Source organism: Aquila chrysaetos, chromosome 24, assembly GCF_900496995.4.
Source record: "Aquila chrysaetos chrysaetos chromosome 24, bAquChr1.4, whole genome shotgun sequence".
In the NCBI taxonomy this organism is placed as follows: domain Eukaryota; kingdom Metazoa; phylum Chordata; class Aves; order Accipitriformes; family Accipitridae; genus Aquila; species Aquila chrysaetos.
Genome location: NC_044027.1, coordinates 16,922,689 through 16,943,955, shown reverse-complemented (window position 1 = coordinate 16,943,955; position 21,267 = coordinate 16,922,689). Strand labels below are relative to the sequence as shown.

The following is a 21,267-nucleotide window of genomic DNA, read 5'->3' as shown; positions in this document are numbered from 1 at the left end:
AAGCCTTCACGCAAGGCATTCATTTTTCCTTTAAACACGAGGACGACTGACAGCAGAGCTCTCTTGATCCCTGGGAGGGCTTCAAAGCTCTGAGGGTCACCAAGCCCCAGGCGATGCATCACTCAGAGAGGGGACGAGGCCAGCCCCCTGTCCCCAGGGATGGACAGACACGCTGCAAAGCCACGGACTGCAGCTGCTGCCCACAGCCGAGCATGATTTGGGGTTTCTGACGGTCTGTGTGTTCCGCTGTGCAACCAGGCAACGTGCCCTGCTGCTAAAGATACGAGCCTAATATAACACTCCACCCCTGGCAGTTTTCACAGCGTTCTTCAGTTTCTATTAAAGTGTGTTCCCGGTAACTTTACGCTTCACGCTGATGGTATGGAAGCACATTAGGCTCAGCAAATAAAGATGCCCACCAGACCCTAGATGTAATATTACGGGGGAAAAGAGATACTGGAAATAAATTTATGATACAGCTGGATCATGCAGTATTCCTAGCTGTCAAAGCAGCAATTCTATTATCAGTTATTTTACCTTCAAGGTGGGATTAGCAAATTTAGGGATTTACAACTGCTGTGCTTGAGGTGAACATGAAATTCCTGTGTTCCTGCCTCGAGATCGGACGTGCCACCAGGACCCCGGCAGGAGCCCACCTTGGGGCTCTCCCCGAGCCGCGTTTGCACGGTAACACACAGGCTCGAAAGGCAAAGCACCACAAGATCACGTCGGTCATAGACTCTTACCCGGTCTCCTTTGATGCCCATATCACCTTTGAAGCCAGGGAAGCCATCTTCACCCTATATAACGGAGAGGGGAAAAACCCGACAAGGTGTATAGATGGAAAAAAAGAAAAAAAGGTTTCTCTAGCCTCGTTGTATGGCCCCTACCCAGGGAGGACAAGGTCAGGTCCCCACGGTGCCAGTCACATTGCCTTCTCTAAGTCTTTGGTGTGCACAAATGGGCGTGGAAACCCAGCCAGGCTGTGACTGCCAAGGTCCCCAAGGGATCACAGCAAGTATTCCCTACATCCCATCCTGGCTGCACGTCAAGATCACGAATCTGGCCCCATGTGAATAACCACACCTTGCCAGTACTGGGAACCAATTATTTCTGAAGTACAACTGGTTTTATTTTCATGGAGGATGTTTTACACCATGCTTTGAGGCAACCTCTAGGACAGTGGCAGTATTTCTTTCAGCAAAAAGGTTTAATTGCAGAGCTCAAATCAATAATGTATTTCATCCTACAGCAAATCTCTCCTAGGCAATGAAAAAACAATTCCCAGAAAAAACTTTTAAAGTTTGGAAGGTCCCTGCCAGGATTCCCTAGCTAAAACTGCCAGCTTTGCTGCTGAATTGCTGCAGGCAGGAACGATGGAACATGAATCTGTTTACGGGACCAGGCAAGATTTTTCTCCACCTCCTGCTCTTCATCTGGGAGAAACCAATTGCATCTTTGAGACATGCAGAGACAGACTCCGTTCACTTTCTTATTGACTTGGATTTCACAAGCTGCTCTGATGAGCGGGCTGGGCAGCATATCCCATGCACTGTTACCCAGCTGTGACACGCCACAAACCCTTCAGCTCCACTGAATCACTCAAAGCTGCAGATTTTGTCAGGAGAATATCAACCTGACGCTAGACCCTGAGCTATCAGTAACGGCTGGCCCCAGCAAACACCTCGAAACCTGAACACACCACGGAGGCTCGATTACTCCCAGGTCTGAGCCAAGATGTGACAGAACATCATGGCAGGTACCCAGCCTGCACCCGCTCCAAAAATAAAGAGGTTACCAGTCCTTTGGGCGCTCAGCCCCCTGCTCGTCTAAGAGAAACCCCTTGTGCAGGACAAAACGTCACAGGCCACGTCCTGTGGGATGGGTCTGCAGAAATGCTCAGAGGCTGTAGAAAATCAATCCAAACATATGGTGTTAACTCACCTTTTCACCTTTGGTGCCTTTCAATCCACGAACACCATCTGCTCCCTTGCAAGAGATAAAACAAGATGTTACAAGGGCACAGGTAAGCTTAAGAGTGAAGAATCATTAATCATGGTGATTTTTGCTTGCTCTGATGTTGACAATGGTATCTCTGCAAACTATGGTGTTCCTAAACATATTTCTAATCAAATATCAGCCACTGACATCTGGGTTTTGGGTCACCAGCGTATACCTTATAGTCACAAACGCCTACTGACTTGATTCAGCAGGTGGGGTCGGTGGTCTTTGCCCATTCCCCGCCCAGGACTTAGGTTTCCAGGCACAAAACTCACTACAAAAAATATATTTTCCAAAAAAACATTTCCACAAATGCCTTGCCAGCACACTGAGTTCACTTGAGTATTCACAGAAAAAACGGTGCTCGAGCTGTGCACGGACACTTGGGAAGTGAATCCATTTTAAAATCTCTGAGCACATAGCCAGAGACTTCCATGCTGTTCTGCACTGGGTAGCAGCACCATGTCTAACACCCCCAAAGGTTAAGGTTGGCTCTTTTTTACCATGGTGCTCACCTCCGTGCATGCACTATCTTTTTAAAAGTACATTTAGGCACCAAAAGGCGGAAAAAAATAGTAACGCAACTGGTGTGGGCATTTGTGACATGGTGCAGAAGCCCTCTAAAGCTTCACCAAGGCAATCAGTCCATGGTGTTCAGCCCGGGGGTGCTGAGTGTGGTCAGGATCTGCCCCCTGCTATGCCACCAGCCCAAACACGTTGGACCCCCATGCTTCCCATCTATCCTGCCTCTTGGGATAAAACATCACCCTCAGGTACCTATACCAGCTGCACTGTGCAATGCAACTCTTGCAATAAAAAAACAGAAGCTGTTTGGGGTTTTTTTTGAGGAATAATATTTTGCTTGGCGTATTTAAAATTTTTTCTTCCCTTTAGCATGTCAAAAAAAGTATAATTAAAAGTACCTCAGGACAGGGTTCTGGTAAGCAAGGCAAGATCTAAAAGTTATTTGTAACTGCAGACCCAATGAGATGCATTTTTTACCGAACTGGAGGCTCATGCAGTTAATAGAGCGCTGCTTGTAGGAAGCAAAACCTTGTCTGTACGCACTACTTGTTTGGTGCATGACACACGTTCTCTAGATCAGTCTAATGTGGAACAGTTCCACTTTCGTGGTAAAACAACAGCAAACCATTCCCTAACGGACCACTACGTCTCAATCTGCAACCTTGCAAGAAACAAGATGAAAGCTTGCTTTGGCTAAATACATCCCGCTTAAATTTTGAAGGCAGAACAGCAAATGGGTTTCTGCTATTGAAAAAATATACAAGGGGGTTTAAGAGGGTTTAACTTCACCTATAGTCAGTCCCCAAGCTGTGTTTGTATCTGCTAGCACAAAACCCTGCAGATTCATTGGACCTTTGGGATGCAGGATGCATCTGCACCTGAAGTCATACATCTTCATGGGCATAATAGCCACAGCTGAACAGGGAAAAAAGTACCCACTGCCTTCTTATCAGCATGCAAGCACTGCAGGCAGCAGGAGCAAGGAAAGAGCTGGAATTCAGTCTAGTGAAAAAGCACATTGCTGAGACGCACAAGCTTCGTCTAACAAGATTTTGGATCAGGAGCATGAAAAGCTTGCTTTGTTTTAGTAATAGGCTATTTTGTTTTATTAACAAGCCTTGTTAAAGTCTTCACATTCTGGCTGAGATTTACTTTGGTTGTAAACTGGAAACGATTGGAATGGGACTGAGCCATGCTCACGAAGAATTAAAAGGGAAATCTCTCCAAAGTGCTGAACAATACTGGGAGGGGTTATTGGAGAGCAGGGGACTTGTAATCCTCATGGCTCGAGAGAAGACGCTGGACCAAGGCTCGGCTTGAGCTGTAGATACAGCTGGTCACTGAGGTGTCCCTAAGTGCTCTGGTCAGCGTCCATCTCCAGCACAAGCCGGAGAACTTGAGTTGAACAAGCAACGCCATGGACACTGTTCCTGCATCCTTCCTACCTTGACTCCACGTGGTCCTGGATAACCGATGGGGCCCTGAGGGCCTGGTGGACCCTGGGGTGGAAAAAATGCAAACAAGAAAAACATATCAGAAACCAACACAAAGGTGCAGCAATAAGGAGAATGTGTGGAAAACAAATATCCCAGTCATCTGGCTGCTTCAGACCAGGTGGAAATGGCAGTGGCCGTCTGAAAATAGCTCAAAATAGCACAGAGAGCTACAGGAACATCACCTCGAGCAGGTGCACTGGGCTGAGCCAACGGCAAAGGTCCGTACAATAGGGAAGGAGGAGGAGACGAGACAAGACAGCAACAACTTGTTAGAAAGGGGATTTATACGTAAGATTGGCGATTTGTGCTTTGGATTAAAGAAAAGAACAAGTTCTCTGAGAGAGGAAGAACATGTTCTGCTGTCTCCCCCCTCCCAAACCATCCCGGTTTTGCAGTAATGCAGCAGAGCTTGTGATGATGATGATCACAGAGAGGAGTTATTGCTTGAGGCACAAGCGTTGCGGTGATGTCCTTTGGCCTCAGCTGTGTGGGAGAGGAGATAGTCACAAAGCTCCTTTCTGGCACTGAAAGCTTCAAATCCCTAGGGACGCCACAAGCTGTGCTGGACACCGTGCCCGATATGCTCCCTACAGAAGCTCTCCTTCCCACCCGCGCTCCCATGCTGTCTTATACCTGCAAACAAATCACGTTCTTTACTGAACCCAGTTGGCTTTTGTTTTGCTCAATTCCCTAACTAAACAAATACCCTTCCACCTCTCCCAGCTTGAGATGGACAATTTTTTCCAGCCTGACAGAGCCGACAGGTCCACCGGCATCCCAGACCTCACGCGAATATCGGCTGGAAGAGACCGGCAGCACCAGTGCTGCTCCAAGATCACCTCCCTGCCATTTGCTAAACATCTCCCAGAACGGGGAGCACCGACACAACCGCTTATTGGCTTCTCATACTCTGCAGAGGCTAACGTTTGAATTTTCAGCCTCGTGTGATGCCAGCCAGACAAACGGCTGCGGCCGTGGGTTGTGCTCCGTGCAGCGCCCTAGCAAGGAGCGAGCGGATGTCCATCAAACTGGACTGCGCTCCAATCAAAGACTTTTGACAAATGTGATGTTTTTCAACTGAACAGGACACAGCAGGAATGCAGATGGTAAATCTCCCGGACAGACAGATGACTGTATAATTCAAGGACTCTAGCCTCCAGCAATATTCTCAAATATACTGTTAAAGAGGGACTTTGTGGGGAAGGGGAAGAAAAAGGAAGACCAGGAATACAAAAAGAGTTATTTTCTGCATTCCCTGTGCCACGAAAGATATTTATTTGTGTCTGATTTAAAGAAAGCTTCCCTTCACAGTTTCAGTTTTCATGTGCGCTGGGTTATGGAGCGCTGCTCGCCAGGAAAGCCGGGAGGAGCAGAGAAAAGATGAACCCAAGCACCAGAAGAGACTCCCAAGCAGATGAAAGCTGGGCTCGGCTTTCAAATTTCAACAGGGTTTGCTTCTTGCCACCTTCACTGACCCACATCCCCTGGCTGGCCGGCCATCCCTGGAGCCCCATGGAGATCTGTCTCCATCCAGCTACCATGACCTTCCCCTTAGCAGTGACGAGGATTCTGTTGAGACCTACCTGGCTCCCCTTCTCTCCAGGAGGACCTTCCTTGCCAGGATGACCCTATTAATAAAAAGAGACAAAGAGACGAGGGAAATGGTTTAGTGCACATCTAATGCTTCAGAAACCAACAAGCTCGTTCAGGCAGCCGTAATTTATTTCTAAGAGAACAGTTGCTCTCCAGGAAGCTCTTACTGATAAAGTAGCCTCCCAGAAACCAACTTGCAAGAGTAAGCCTTCCCCAAAAGGAAGAGAGCGGCATTTGGGTCTTTGGTGGTATTCTACCTGGCTATTTTACACTTTTACTCTTCACCACCTTTCAGCAGAGAAGCACAAACCATTTTACAATATTTCTCACATATTAGAACACCTCACTGAGTTCAGCAGCAAGCAGCATATAAATTTTGCAGACAGGAAAACAGATAAAATTAACTCCATATTTTAGCAAACTTGTGAAGGTCACAAGATGCCCAGACTGGTCAGAGCCCCTCATTAATTTCCTAATTCCTAGAGTCCATTACAAGATCTCATGACAAATGCTCAGCTAACCTGCATCCCCGTTAGACGCCGGCTGGCTGGACGTTGGCCAGCATTCCTCTTGAGATTTGATGCTGAATAACTCAACAACTAAGAGTTTCCAACACATTCTCATTCATAGGCTTTAGAAGCCTTTTGCCGGGGTTGCAGTCAGTAGAAAACAAAAGTGTGAATTACCTCAGATACAGCTTGGAGGATTAGTGAGAAATGGGGGAAATCCATGAAAGTAGTTTTTAGTGTTGATTTCCCTACTGTCGGAACCAAAATGGAACCAGGATAGAAGATTACTCTTTGCTTGGCAGTGTCTGTACAAAAGCAATAAGCCCCTGCAAGGGCACTCATTGCACACCCAGGGACCTTTCATTTTATAAAGATGATGAAAGCACATCCAGCTGCTCTAAAGCCACTGAGACCATCTGCACTCAATGGTTTCTTTACTCATGAACTCTCCTCTAAATACACGAATGACTTGCTACCAATATAACAAGGAAAACTGTAAGAGTATTTCCCATCATCAGTCTTCAGAACGTGAATGTCAGACAAGCTGGATTTCATAAAACGAGCTGGTGTAATAAAGAAACAAAATGACAGCTGTCATTTTTACATTAATGAAAGGTAGGAGAAAACGCAATCTGAATTTATCCTGTGAGTTTAAACGTCACCAAAAGCATCAGTGCGCAAAGCGGGTCATATAACTGTGCTTGCCTTCAGCTCCTGATATCTCTCTGCACCCCAGGGGAGGCAAAATGGAATTGCAGCAAGATTTCAAAAGCCTTTGTCCACTCTGCACTAAATCATCACCATTTTCAAAATGCCCATCTCCATTACTGCTATTAAGATCAAAAATTGATGAGCAACTTGGTTGGCTTTCGCAGTGAGATGCTTCAGGCCCTCAGGGATTTTCAGATATCTTCCAAGACCAATTTCTATAAAGAGAACATGGGCGGGTTTTTCTCTTTAGGAAGAGCAACCCACGTCCTTACACACCTACAAAGGGTCTGCAACCTACAGGGCTACCTGTGGCAAAGGGCCTGTGCCCATGCCCACCCACCCATGCTCAGCTTGCAGGTCTTATGCAGCCTTCAGTCTGCCTAAAAATAGACCTGGCATCTTCTCCAGCTGAACTTCCCTGGAGGCTGCTGCAGGAATTTCACATCAAAAGCTACAGCTTTAGAGATGTTCTGGGCTTTGCTTTAGCTGCTCTGTTGACTCAGCTAACAATTGTACGAATGTTCAAAATGCCCTCCATAGGAATGATAATCCCAGGGTGGGAAATGTAATTTTTTTTGCCATGCTCTGCATTTGCATTAGTGGAATGTAACTATTTTACATTTATCATTCTTAAAACCAGGTGCCTCTGAGGTGTGTAAAAATGAGATCAGGTTTAAAGGCCAAAGATTTTTTTAAGACCAATTTCCAGAGGAAGAAGCAAATTATGTTTAAAGTAGGATTAGGAGGAAGCTGCACGAATACAACATTGACATGCAATTTCAACCTGTCCTTATCACCGTTCTGCAGCAGTGCCCAGCAGCCCCGAGCGAGACGAGGACCACCCCGTGCTAGTGCTGCAGTACGCATAAACACACACGCAGGAGACCGTCCCTACCTCGGTGAGCTGCCAACCTACGTAAAACAGAGAAGAGAAACAGGAGGAGGGCAAAGAGAAGCCTGAAGAGATGGTGAGAAGTACCTGGTGCTGCGCAGCGAGGCCGAGCAAAGCTTGGAGCAGGGACAGGGCTTCTCAAACTCAAACCCTTCAACCCAGCCGAAACGCGGGCAGGGTGACCCTGACCTTGCAGGTTCACGTGTTCCACAAGCCCATGGTGCACCCCAGGGTGGATGGGTGCAGGATCAGGCCCCGCAGCCCTGATGCCAAGCAGAGACCCGGGAGGGGACGACTTACCGGAGGACCATCTGCACCAGGCATGCCAGGAAGACCAGGTTTGCCCAGCGGCCCCTAAAAACAAACAGAAAATCAACAGCTGCAATGGGCAGAGTCTCCAGAGCGTTGGAGGACAGAGCTTTTCAGACACATTTCTTGTTTTTCCTAGCTGTCAAAGGCTGGAGAGAGGTGAGTCTGCTGGAACAGCTGCTGTAACTTGTAGGGAGTCTGCTTATTTCTGTGGGCAGAGTTGCTCCAGCATCCTGGGATGCTGCAGTGTTAGTGCTGGCACCTCACACGTACAGACACGATATAGCAACGAGAGCTCAACAGCAGATGCCGGGCACGAGGCGTCAAGCTACTGTCCTGCCGAAAGGGCACGATGCTGCAGGAGGATATCTCCTCCTCCTCCACAAGTGGGACGTTATCAAACTGTGGGGCTCACTGGACCAAGAAATGCCCATTCTTTGGTGACAAATGGCAAGGCGATTAACTGGCAAAGGAAGAGCAGAGCTGCCTCAATCGACTGTGCTTGCTGCTTTAACACCATTCAATGATTACCTTTTTAATTAAGCAACCCCCTGATTTCTCACACCACGGAGGAGTGCCGCTGCTATTGGGAGTGTGTGACTCAGCACTGAAACCCAAGAGCCCTTTATCTGGCAGAACTGCTAATGTGCTCCTTTGGAGGAGAATTATCGATAATTGGAGTCTACCCCTGGCTGCCAACACAAGCAGAGGATTCTCCTGGTGCACACGCCGGGATGCACGCTGTGTCCCTACTCAACAGGAGCTGAGCGAACACCCGGAGAATTACTGCTCTGTAGGCAAAACTGCTCCCTTCGTTTAAATCGTGATGGTCTCAGGGCTGCCTGGGGGGGAACCAAGGCCAGTACCTACCCCACATCGACAGCAGTGGAAAATCAGAGAGAGCTGGAGCAGGCGGGGAGGAGGCAGAGGGAGGGGATCTCGGCCGAGCGAGCCAAATCCACGGGCTCTTCCCATTACCATCCTACTCAGACTTCCAGGCATTTAGCCCACAGAAAAAGACAATTTTCAGTCCTCTCCTAATGTTTTACCATAGGCTGCCTTCAAATGTTTCTCTTAAGAGGGGAAATGAATGCAAATATTATGAATTAGAGGTAAACCATGCTTTCTTGTCTCTCTTCTGTCTGGAATGAGAGGCATTAGACTTTCATAGACACGGCTGCAAACAGATGTTGCATATGGGGCAAAGGAGCAGCTGAAGTAGCAAATGCATATTAATGGCAACAGTTGTCTTAAGTCAGAGCTGCAGTATTTAAACGTACTTTCTCTCCTGGGGGACCGATCGCGCCTTGTGGACCTGGAAGACCCTGTGAAAAGAAAACAACTAGGATCATTAAGGAACAAGTTATTCCTTCCAAAAGCATTTTGGCAGTGCCTCAGCTGAGCATCATTCTAGTGCCTGCGACGGCTGGGGATTTCCCCAGCTCCATTCATTCTCAAAATGTCTTGCGAGGGACGATAAAATTTCATTTTTGCACGGCATGCTTCCTCTGGAGAGCTGCACTGCTCTGCCATGTGCAGCCAGGCTCATCCCCAGGATGGAAACATAGATGCTCTGAGGAGCAAGACTTGCTGAGAGCCGTGGAGAAGGCTGACAGCAAGGCTTGGACATCTGTATTACCCATCTGGCTCCAGAGCAACTGGACCGTGGGATGCTAAAAATCAGACGTGAGCCACAAGATGTGACTCGGCCGAGGAGACTGCTTGGACCTGGGTTTGGCTTTGCATCACGGCAGCAAAAGCCAGGTGAGAACCAGAGGGATCTGAAACTGGGAGCATTTTCAGGAAGATTTTGGGCCAGCGATGTATCGTCAAGCCAATTCCCAGCAAATCTCCTTATTGCTGGTCCCGTCTCTGGCGGGGTAGCAAAGCTTGTTCAGAATTATCATTCCTTTTTCCTACCCATGGAAAAGGAGTTTTCCTCTTACCTGAGCACCTGGGTTACCCTGCTGTCCTGGGGGACCCGGCTCACCTTGAGGACCCTGCGAGGAGACAAGGGCAGAGCTAAAGGCAGGAAAGGCGAGAGCGGAGCCGGTGCTTCCTCGGGCACCGCAGCTCCTGCCCCGCTCCCTCTTGCAGCATCTCGACCCCCTCTCTAACCCGCTGCCGGTAACGGAGAGCTCCTGGGAAAGGGAAACAGCTTCTCTCTGCAGTGGGATAGGGAGGGGTGAAGTTATTTCAGGGCATGATCGCTTCTCCGCATGGACACGCAGCCCAAATGAGCTGAGCAGGGCTTTAACGCTACCTGGCTTTGCACTGGCTCTTCTGCAGGGAGTCCGTTTCATCCGATTAGTACAAAGTATGAGGCACATAAAGACTTTTTTTCTCTCAGTTAAATTACTATATTTTGATATTCATTAGAACAATACACATCTTGATGAAAATGTTTGATCTTTCATGGGGAAATAATGTGTAATTCCATCAGAAATTATAATAAATTAACATCCATTTGCAGTAGGAAGATACTCTCTATGGTTTTCATAGGCTCCGATAGGAATCTAGACCGGGCTAAAAAGCAATTAGCAAATCTAATTTAATAGAGTACATTTTACATTTCGCTCTATATAATATCCGAACTGTCTGTAAAATTTGCAGTGAAAACGTACCACATTCCCCTTGGGACCTGTTTGTCCATCCATACCAGCCACACCCTGAAAAAGGATTTAAAAAACAGCACTAAGAAAATATCTCATTATTTTGCACCACAAAAGCAGAGAAATTGCCATAAAAATAACAAAACATCAGGAGGCCCTTTGGACCACGTGGAAAGGGAACAATTTTCTAAAGGTGTTTGGTAAAGCAGCCAATTCCACGAATCCAGTTTACACTTTAAAAAGTCATTTCAGTGTTTTCCCCACTGGTTTAACCTGCCTGTGAGGCAGAATCAGTGCCAGGTCAAGCAAATCCTGGCTAAGTACCGCAGCCGGATTGCCTCCAACAGCGAGCAGGAGCGGAGTAGCAAATGAAAAGGAAAAACTGGACAAAAGACCTTGCTCGGGATGCGAATGCATCGTTCAACAAAGGCAGCGGGTGAAGGCAATGGGCTGCGCTGCCTTGTGCCAAAACAAAAGCCAACTGGGGTCAAACACTCCCTGAGCATCTTCATTAAGGGGGTAACGTGGTACATGGCTCACTGGAGATGTCCCACTGGGGGTTCCCCTGTCACCGTTTTGCTCTGGACCAGGGCAAGGCACCTGGGTGTAACGGCACGCTCGTAGCAGTGAGACAGTTTTGGAGCCGATCCTGAACCCTCATTAAACTTCAGCAGGACTAGGAGCTCAAAGTGAAGATGTCTTTGCGTCCTAGGAGGGGTTAAGGGCTTCGCAACGCTCACCATTTAATGCTGACCCCTTTAGCTCTAGCAGCAGCCCGGGTTTCGGTTTTTAAGTTCTAGGACCTCAGTGAGCTGCAGTGATTTACAGAGAGAGCGCCTGCATCAGCACTTCCAGCAGCGCACGACAGATAAGGTGACTGTCTCCCGAATAAAAAACGGCATGTTCTTTCCTCGGCTTTCGCCCAAAATATGAACAAACTGCTTTAAAGTCTCACCAGCCCTCAGGCAAAAGTTAATAGCAAAGCCACTGTGTTAATAACTCTCATTCTTCCCTTTCAGCCTGAGCGAGGCATTAATATTTACTCAGGTAGGCCAAATCTTGAGCTGCCGTAAATGGACGTGACGCCACTGAAAATGGGGGAGAAAATGGACTTTGAGCCGTAACTTTTTTTTGAATACCACTTCTTTTCATTGCACAGATGTATAAAATTATGCAGCTGTATTATCTGCTTGAATGACTAACGGGGACAGGGTATTTTGCCCAGAAAGCTCAGCTGCCTGCCTGAGGAGGGCAGCAGCCCCGGGAACTCACCGGTGGCCCCGGGGGTCCCGGCGGCCCCTTCGGTCCCAGCAGTCCTCGGGGTCCCTGTTGGGGGAAACAAACGGGGTTAGCATTCCCAGTGCCCCCCCATGCTGCCATGAGCGTGGATCGGGGTGAGCTTGTGCACGGCTGAGCATCGCACTGCCCGGGGAAGCGTCGGGGCTGGCACGGCAATGAACTTGCTGGTTTTGCAGTAACAGCGGCTTTCTTGGTTTACAAACTGGTAAGAGAAATCCTGTATGCACATATCCTTGAATTATAAAGATTAATAATATAGGCACAGACATTTATTCTTCAGATTGGAAGAAGGCCCACTTAAAGCAACTTTTTTTAATTTAATCATATTCCTGGATTACCCTGTAATGCACACAATGATGCAAAACACTTTGCAGCCAAGTCATTCTAGCCAGGGAGTATTATGAAGAATGACCTGATACCACTAATGGATCATTAGGGTTAGCATTTCAAAATCTCTCCAGATTTAATTTTTATCATTGACAATCTATACAACTCAGCAAGGCTGGAAAAGGTTTTCAGCCTGCAGCATAAATGTACATTTTCAAAGGCATTTGGTTCTTAAACCTTCACCAGTCAGGACTCCTGGTATCACAACGTTTTCTTTCCATTTCTAGCTTTCTCACCAGATTTAACCTTGCATCATCTTCAGGGAAATTGGTAGGATTGGAGCATCACACTGAGTAAGCAGAGACATGGCAGGAGAATTGTATTCATTCAATAGGAAGCTTTGCAAATCACACTTCAGCACCTCCTGCACCTTGAGCCTTCAGGTGGGCGTTTGTAGTAAAAGGAAAGGGATGGGGTCTCGTGTGCACTCAGCTGCAGATCTGAAAGCTCACCTTTTAAATGCAGGCTCTTTCTTAAATTAGGGCCCATAGGGGAACTCTGGGTATTTACAAGGATGGTGCTCGTTCACTGTCACAGAGGAAAATGGTTCTTGATTGATGGGCAGTTTTATCTGTCTGCCCAAATATTATATGTCCCTTTTTATGATGCAGAGAGGACAGAGGAATTAAAATGAAATGTTACAGGATAAAATAGGAGACATTAAGAAAGCGTCTGATCTTGGAGACTACGGGGATTTTGATCCTGCAAAAAAAGCAGTTTGCAGCAAAAACTGGATGCATCGACCAAGGGGTCTGTCCCAGCCACTGGAGACCTTCACGGGCTGAAGCCTTGCACCCTGAGCCCCAGCAGAGCAGAAACTCTGCTTGTATCAACTGGCGATGGGAACTGGAAGGAAATGGAGTGGGATGAAGAGAAACAAATTTTGAAGTCCCACCACTAGTTTCAGTTACCATTAAATTTGGAAAGACCCTCTTTTGGCTCAGGGCAGAGAAAAAGACAAACATGTAGATTTAGGATGAAAAGATTTAGATTTATGACAAAAAGTTTCCTGTAATGCCATTTAAACCTTTACTCTGGCCATCAGATATTTTTACTCATGTTGCTGAAATAAAAATAAACTTCCCTGCATGCATTATCATCATTTAAGTTCCTCTTCTGTTACTGTGTTACCTGAGCACATAAATGCTTTTAAGAAGTTAATAACCCATAAGTTATTGCTTAGACATGTGCTAAGAAGATAGCCGAGTTGATTAATCTTTCCCAGAAGTTAATCAGACATCTCGTCTATAATTTAGCTCCAGTGAGTCCGTAAATGCCAACCCTTCCCTTTCTCACATGAAGTGTGTCCAAGAGTTCTCATCAATTACTCTCAGGCCACCACGCTGGGCCTTAGAACAACAAAATAAGACATTTTGAAAGCAAAGCCGATGGTAAATGATAGCTAGCTAATGTTCTTTTCATAACAAAGGAAATGCATTTTGGATGAAATAAGCAGCCAACAACTGTACTACACAAAAAAATCTACAGACAGCCAGAAGTAGAGTTTACCACTGCCAATAAAGTAAAAAATACTTGGTATTGGGGAAAAAAATGCTTGCAGAGTCTCAAATTGACAACCCAACTCTTTCAGTGGGATACTCCCTGAAAGCATTTCTTTGGGTTGGTCAGGAGATTTTTGTTCAACACCACTAGCATCTCCTTTTAACCTTATTGATACTAGGAACTCCCTCCTTCGCTAGCCCTGGTTCAGCTGTTCGGGTGTTAGCAGTATGTGGAGGCCCAAACGTTGACAAACTCTTCGGATTTATGAAATTTTGTGCACTGTGAACAGAATATTGACCTCACTGAAATCAGGGCAGAAGTCTTCTTGAGCTCAATCCTGCCAGGATTTCATCCTGAGATTTAAAATGGATCACTCACACTGCACAAAACTAAGCATGTGGGCAAGGGAACTGCATGGCTAATTGCTGCCATTGCCCGTGCAGCAGCAGACAAAACTATTCCTCACTGGAGTTTGCTATGAACAGTCACAAAAACTGTATTTTACATGTTTACCATGCATAATTTCTACCCCAGCCTACTTACCTGAATCCTAAATAACACGTCAGGAATAAGGATACATGCAGGAAAGGTATGAGACCAATCTAAGCTAAGCTTTACACTTAAAATTATAGGGTTTAAATTTCAAATGCTAGCCAAGGAACAATCAAAATCAATGAGAATTTTGCTCATTAAAAAAAAAAAAATACAAAATATCAACCAAACAAAAAAACCCAGAAAGTATCCTCTTTTCTTGGTAGCCATCTTAGTAGGAAAAAAAACAACCCCAAAACAGAGTTGTTACAGCAAAGATAACTCTCTAAACCGTTCACGTGGATCCTCAAGCAAGAGCTCAGTCCCTACAGGATCTCAGGGGTCTTGCTTAGCAGCAGCAGAGCCGCCCCATGGGACCCCTAAACCACCGTTATCATATCAAGACCTTGACCAAAGCAGTGCTGCTGTACATCAAGGCAAAGGAGGAGATACTCACAGGTTCTCCAGGTAGACCTCTGGGTCCAACTTCTCCATCATCTCCCTGCTCAGCAGCAAAGGCGCAGAGACAAGCAGCAAAAGAGCCAGAACAAACCAGTTATATTTCAGTCACATCACAGGTGTTTCATTCTTATCAAATAACAATCACATGGAAAACCAGCTTCCCTGGAATAATCATAGAATTGTTTAGGTTGGAAAAGATCTTTAAGATCATTGAGTCCAACCGTTAACCTAGCACTGCTAAGTCCACCACTAAACCATGTCCCTAAGCGTCACATCTACATGTCTTTTAAATACCTCCAGGGATGGTGACTCAACCACTTCCCTGGGCAGCCTGTTCCAATGCCTGACAACCCTTCCAGTGAAGAAATTTTTCCTAATATCCAATCTAAACCTCCCTGGTGCAACTTGAGGCCGTTTCCTCTTGTCCTATCGCTTGTTACTTGGGACAAGAAACCAACCCCCACCTCGGTACAACCTCCTTTCAGGCAGTTGTAGAGAGCGATAAGGTCTCCCCTCAGCCTCCTCTTCTCCAGGCTAAACAACCCCAGTTCGCTCAGCCGCTCCTCGTAAGACTTATGCTCCAGACCCTTCACCAGCTTCGTTGCCCTTCTTTGGGCACACAATAATGAAAGGGTCGCCACGCATAAGGAAGACCTCAGAAGCCTGGAGACTAATACTGCATGTGCAGAATTTACCGAGGATTAGAAATGCTGTAAGGATACTTCATAATTCACATCGATGTTTATAAAGATGGATTTTTCTAATAGACAAGATATTGTAGAAACAATTCAGGGCATGCGAGTCAATAACCACAAGATTTAGTACCAAACTGAATGGGAAGCCAGCATGGCAGTGCTGCCCTGGGAACGTGATTTAGCCAAATTAGCCCATGTGCTCCTCAGATAAACCAGAGACAGCAAAGGGATAATTGCTCACCCCTCCACTCCCATCTCCTGCTGATGCCCCACTGATCCCCCAGGAGTATTAGATGGTGCTTTCTCTGAGTTGCTTTTAAATCACCCAAAACCTGAGGCTCCCTCTTAGGAAATCAGTCCCAGCAGCCAGTTCTTGTAAACCCTCCTCTTCTGCTGATAAAATTCATGCTCTTCTCCCAGTTATGCCCTCTGAGCTTCTCTCCCTGCACACTTTGAATGGTTTCTTTTTCTCTTTAAGATTAAGGTTCCCCAGACACTCGTTCTTCCCCCACAAGACATGGGTTTGGTCTTTTCAACTTCAAAGCGCTTTACAGCTGCAACTAATTAATCCTCTCAACCTCGTGGTGAGGAAGGTGGTGTTATCTGTGCTTTACAGGGGAAACAAATAGCCAAAGGTGGAAAGAAAACATCATGGAAGGGGATTAGAGCCTGCGAAATCCATACTTGCTCTTCCAATTGAACCACACACTCCTCACAGCAATGGGTTCGGCATTTTCAATCTCTCCTCTTAAACCAGCCCTTCCAGACCTGTAATCACTTAGTTTGAGTTTTGCTAGAGGCCTTCGACTATTGACTAAACAGTGTGGAAGGAGAAGTGAACAATTTAATCTTTGATTCCCTCATCTGTCTAGAATTTCTGTTCCCCAAGTCTTGCTGCAGTTTGCTGGATCTTAGAAAATCAAAAGTGATGGTTTGCATACCTAGAGGATGAACGTTTTTCTTGTGTTATTTTTTTAACAAAAACTGAGTTTTCTGACCAGATCTTTAAAGACAAATTCTTCTTTTCACGTTTATTCCCATCCCCTTGCTCTGTTTCCCACTTGCCATGGCTACCCACAGCATCCCCAGGACACAAGGATGGGGTGCTGCCGCTGCCCACCGGCAGCGGACGACGTGCCGGTGGCTGGCTGCTCTTGCCACATCTCTAGCTGATATTACATCTACTTCTTGTTTACAGGAGTTAGTTATGAATTCAAAGGACTGCTGAATCCAGAGATAGACTTACCCTCTCCCCATCCTCTCCGGGTGCCCCCGGTGGTCCGTGAGGGCCTGGCTCACCCTGTACAGGAAAGGCAGAAAAAGCTTCAGAGAAGGCAGACACACTCTGGCAATGGAAAACATGGGGTGAAGTTGATAAACCCAAGCAACGGGCTTGACTTTTCTGCCCACGTGGGCTCCAGCACTGACAGACTCGTGTCCTCCAGGGACTAGAGCTCATGGGATTTACTGCTGACCCTTCGGCAGGGGTCCGGGAACGGAACGGGCGCCGTAGCTCCTTCAGGAGAGGAACTCGGGCTCTGCATGCGGTTATTGCTTTACCCAAGGCATGCTGTTCCATTTCTGGCTGATTAAGCATCTCTCTCAGGCACCGTCTTCCCTTTCCTGTGTAGCTTGTAATCACAATGCAATCTCCGCTGTTCAAACACTCCCTTACTTTATAAAGCAATGGCTGCACTCTCTAGGGAGGGGAGGCATGAACAGCCTGCCAAAATAACCGGCTTCTTGCATTTTTTCCCCATTGTTTAATTATAAAGTAAAGAGAAGAATCCCATTATAATTTCTGGCAATTTCCATCCACAACTGCACTGCCTAAAAGCAGGTTTTGCTTCTTGCTTTATTTTTCAGTCTGCATTTTATTAAGGCAAATTTTTTTCCCCCTTTCCAATTTTAAGCAGTCCCAGAAGGATCTTGCAGCTTCCCGGGATGTGAATGCAGTGCCTGGGAGGGATGCTGTGACATCCCACATGCTCTTAGAGGACACTCTCATCCTCTCCTAATTGTGGCTCGTCCCCAGCAATAGCTGCCCTCCTCCCAGCACCTCCCAGCCACCTCCTCCTGCCAAGGTTTCATTACAGACCATGGCCAGAAGACAAGATAACTTACTCTATTTCCCTTCTCACCAGGCAAACCAGCCAAGCCATCAAACCCTCGGTCACCCTAAAAGAAAGACCAGTTTAGTACACATTTCCACCTGCTGTTGAATAACTTTCCAATTTGTTTCCTTTCTGTGTCAAGAAGGGATCGATTTTCTCCCTCAGGCATTCAGCCTTCACCTCCCATCAGACCAGTGATGATTTCAAAGTTATAGATTAAAAAAATAAAAAAGCTCAAAGTGATTTTAACTCCTCCCTCTTCCCTCAGCACCTACGGTTTTAAATGTTCTTCCATGTGGATTTCAGAGCTTGTCTGGGTGACTTCTCCATGATCTAAAGCATCTATCTCACTTCTGGACAGGTTCTTCTGGTCCGACTATTTATTTATTTTAATTTTTTTTTAATTCCATGGAATTACAAACGACAATCCACTGGTGAGCAAACTGGACACTTGTATTCCCACGCCTGCCAACACGTCCCCAGTCACCACCTTAAACTTTACTGCAATCCACCCCACACAACCTTTTAACCCTCCTGGACACTCCAAGGAAACAAATACCTACACAATTAAGTTCTGGAAACTGTCTTAATGAAGTCAAGGTCAGAAGACAGATCTGTTTAGACCTATAAAGGAATGTCATCAGCTGGTAAATTTGGTGACTTTACATGGATGCTTAAGGGTATTGCAAAAGGGGCATCTCCTTGCTACCCTGCAAATAGCAGTTTGCTCTGCCCGACCCCAGCCTGAGCAGGCACACAGCCAGCTGTGAGACTGGGGACGTATAGGGGATATATAGCCCCAAACTACCGATACTGGGAAGGCAAACCAAGGCAAGGATGGCTCCCCGAAATACCTCTTTTCTGTCTCCAGTAGCTCCTGACACTGCCTACTGCTGTAAATGCAGCTCTGGGCCAAACAGAGCTTTGGGCATCCTTCTGGGGAGCATGATGCCAAGCCCGAAATAATGAGCTCTGCTAAAAGGCCGGGTGTGTTAATTTGTGCTTGGCACTGTGTTGAGAAAGTCATGCAACCTCACGCTGGCAGAGCGCAGGCAGCGCTTGCCAGCATCTGCCTGCAAATGACCGGGCAAACGTCTCCTAAGTGCGCTCCTCACATACCCTGCCCGCGTCCCTGCATGCCCCCAAAGGAAACAGGCAACTCTGAGGAATTCAAGTGTGAGGAAGAAAAAGCAAAACCCCATTAGTCCTAGAGCAGGTGGGCAGCAGGAGCCTGCCTTCCCGGGGTTTTCGCCCATGCCCACGCAGCTCCTCCGGGTCGGTATTTGGAGAGTTCACGGTGAACCATGGGCAAGCTGCAATAGGGTTTCTCTCCAAACTTGTGCCCTATTCCAGTCTCCTATGTTCCAGGGGGAAATGGGGACAGGAATGCACAGAGACAGCCTTTTCCCAAAAGCCTCAACTCTTTGGAAGAGAGAGAAGACACAGCGGCATTTACAAATTGTGGGTGATGCCACCTCCTAACACCCAGGGCAGAAGGCAGCAAGCACCACCCAGGAGATAAGAAAGTCCCTTTTTACATTCTGTACTATTTTCACATTCTAATGGCATGTGAAAATAGTACCCGCTCCTTTGCCTATTAGCAAAGAAAGGAAAGTCGATTACACCTGAGCAGATCACGGGATGGATCGGGCTGGCCAAGGCTGGCCGAGGTACACCCAGGGTAATCAACAGCTCTTTGCTCTTGGCAGGTCCTAGAGCATCGCTCTGTCTCTGCTCACAGCAAATTTCCTTCTCCTTTCCAGCACTGCTCGTTATTCTGTTTTCCCTTCTTCCCTGGCATCCACTCCTTTGAGGGCAGTCGACACTCATTAAAGCACTTTACTGGATAAATGATTTGCAGTCTCCTGTCTCTGTATCAAAACCCCCCATCTATTCCAGCTTTAAGTATCTACATAATAAAGTACTTAAACCTTCTAATACGTGATTCCCTGAGCAAACTTTCTCTGCATTCAATTTCAGTGGCACAGCTTTTTTCTTGCTTGATAATACCAGCAAATCACAGCTGAATGAAGGGATTTTGTCTCAAATAAAAATACAGGGCATTAAAATTCCTCACCACACCTTCTACATTTCCTCACCCAGTTAATAGGTATTTTTTTGGTAGTTACATTTTAGGACGTTTCCAACCGCTCATTCATGTTTGTTTTTCATAATTGGGATTCCAAAGTATTTGTTCTACAACTGCAGCCAAGGGAGCATATTTCATTCTTAAGAGGATCCAGCAATTTAAAAAATTTGCATCAAAAAAAAAAAGGAAAAGAAAAGATAGTTATTCTGCCTTCCAGGTGTGTTTTTAACTTCCCTCTCTCAAACGTGGAGCCCATGACTTCACAGGAGTTCCTGGACCATTTCAACAACCTCCTCTAAGCAAGGTGGGCTCCTTCTGCCAACGGTCCCTCAGTTCATGCTTGCTAAAAAGCAGATGCAGATTCCAAAAACACATAAATCCGTGGTGCTACCTTTGGTCCTGTCTGGCCTGGCATTCCCCGGGCACCATCGCTGCCAGCTCGTCCCTGCAACAGAGAAAAGCAAAGTCAAATACAAAGGGTAAGGCAGGACCCACAGGGACATCTGCTCTTTGGTCCTGTGGCCGAATGAAGTTTTATTTAAGTCAGAGCTCGCCGGCTGGGGAGCACCTTCCCTTGGCGAGGGAAAAAACTGCTGGTCTGTTTTTGAAGCGGCATCCCGGGCTCAGCCTGGTGCTAATGAGGGGTGTGAAACAAACGGCAACGAAGCTGCTTCACTACGTGGGGTGCTGGGACATGGTCATTGATTCTAATTTGAAATAATTATCTTCCAGCACATTTTAAGTTATGCTAATGACAATGTCCACGAATTGAAATAATTTTAAATTTTTTTTTAAGAAAGCCAGAACTGGGTCACGCAAAAGACTTTCTCGTTTCTTCCTCTGGCAAGCCGAATCACGATGAGCCAGAGGATGGCGTAAAATAAAAATCAGCATCGGGGATATCGACAGAGCGAGTGAGCATGATTTATCCCAGCTCCAGAAACCCTCCAGGGACTGGATCCTCCTTGTGCACTACTGAGACTTGGGGACTGTCCAAACCAGCCCAGAGCATTTATGCAGCTACAACCTCGATGCCACAGAGAAAAAAAAAAAAAAAACCAAACCCAAAAAGACGACAAAAGAGTGGGAAGCATGGAGTTGCAGCTCTCTCCGCACCATCCAGCTTTTAACTCTCATCCTCATTCGTGTCTGCCCAGATGGACAGAGAGGTCCTGGACAAGCCACCGGCTGGCTGCCAGCCTGCTCTTGTGCAACGCTCTCGGTGCTCAGACATTGTTTGGCAGCAGAAACAATTTCTAGCAGAAATTGTACTTAATGCAGTCGTCAGCGCAGCTCCCGGGACACTCACCCTGCGGCCTGGTTTTCCTGCCGGACCGGGAGGACCCTGGATGCCTCGTGGACCCTGTAAGGCATCAAGGAGAGAGGAAGAAATGCCGTCACCTAAAGCCACGACAGACAGACCGACCCAGTGCCTGCTGGCACTGCAAACCAGGCGCTGCTGGGGCTGTCGGCGTCACCAGGGCTACAAAATGGGACGTGAACCCCTCGAGCGGAGCCCGTGGTTCAAAACACACAGGA

The 21,267-nt window shown here is 46.8% G+C and overlaps 1 protein-coding gene across 2 annotated transcripts in view; it reads right to left on the bottom strand.

Moving 5' to 3' along the window:
* COL5A1 (collagen type V alpha 1 chain) overlaps positions 1–21,267 on the bottom strand; it is a 159,901-nt gene that overhangs the window by 42,048 nt on the left and 96,586 nt on the right. For both annotated transcript variants that reach the window (XM_030000053.2, XM_030000054.2), the window contains exons 16-29: positions 21,038–21,091; positions 20,120–20,173; positions 17,650–17,703; positions 16,772–16,825; positions 14,826–14,870; positions 11,921–11,974; positions 10,661–10,705; positions 9,983–10,036; positions 9,317–9,361; positions 8,028–8,081; positions 5,606–5,650; positions 3,972–4,025; positions 1,945–1,989; positions 747–800 (exon numbers count right to left, since the gene is read on the bottom strand). In XM_030000053.2, coding sequence (XP_029855913.1) covers positions 747–800; positions 1,945–1,989; positions 3,972–4,025; positions 5,606–5,650; positions 8,028–8,081; positions 9,317–9,361; positions 9,983–10,036; positions 10,661–10,705; positions 11,921–11,974; positions 14,826–14,870; positions 16,772–16,825; positions 17,650–17,703; positions 20,120–20,173; positions 21,038–21,091 — 711 coding nt within the window. The remainder of the gene's footprint in view (positions 1–746; positions 801–1,944; positions 1,990–3,971; positions 4,026–5,605; positions 5,651–8,027; positions 8,082–9,316; positions 9,362–9,982; positions 10,037–10,660; positions 10,706–11,920; positions 11,975–14,825; positions 14,871–16,771; positions 16,826–17,649; positions 17,704–20,119; positions 20,174–21,037; positions 21,092–21,267) is intronic.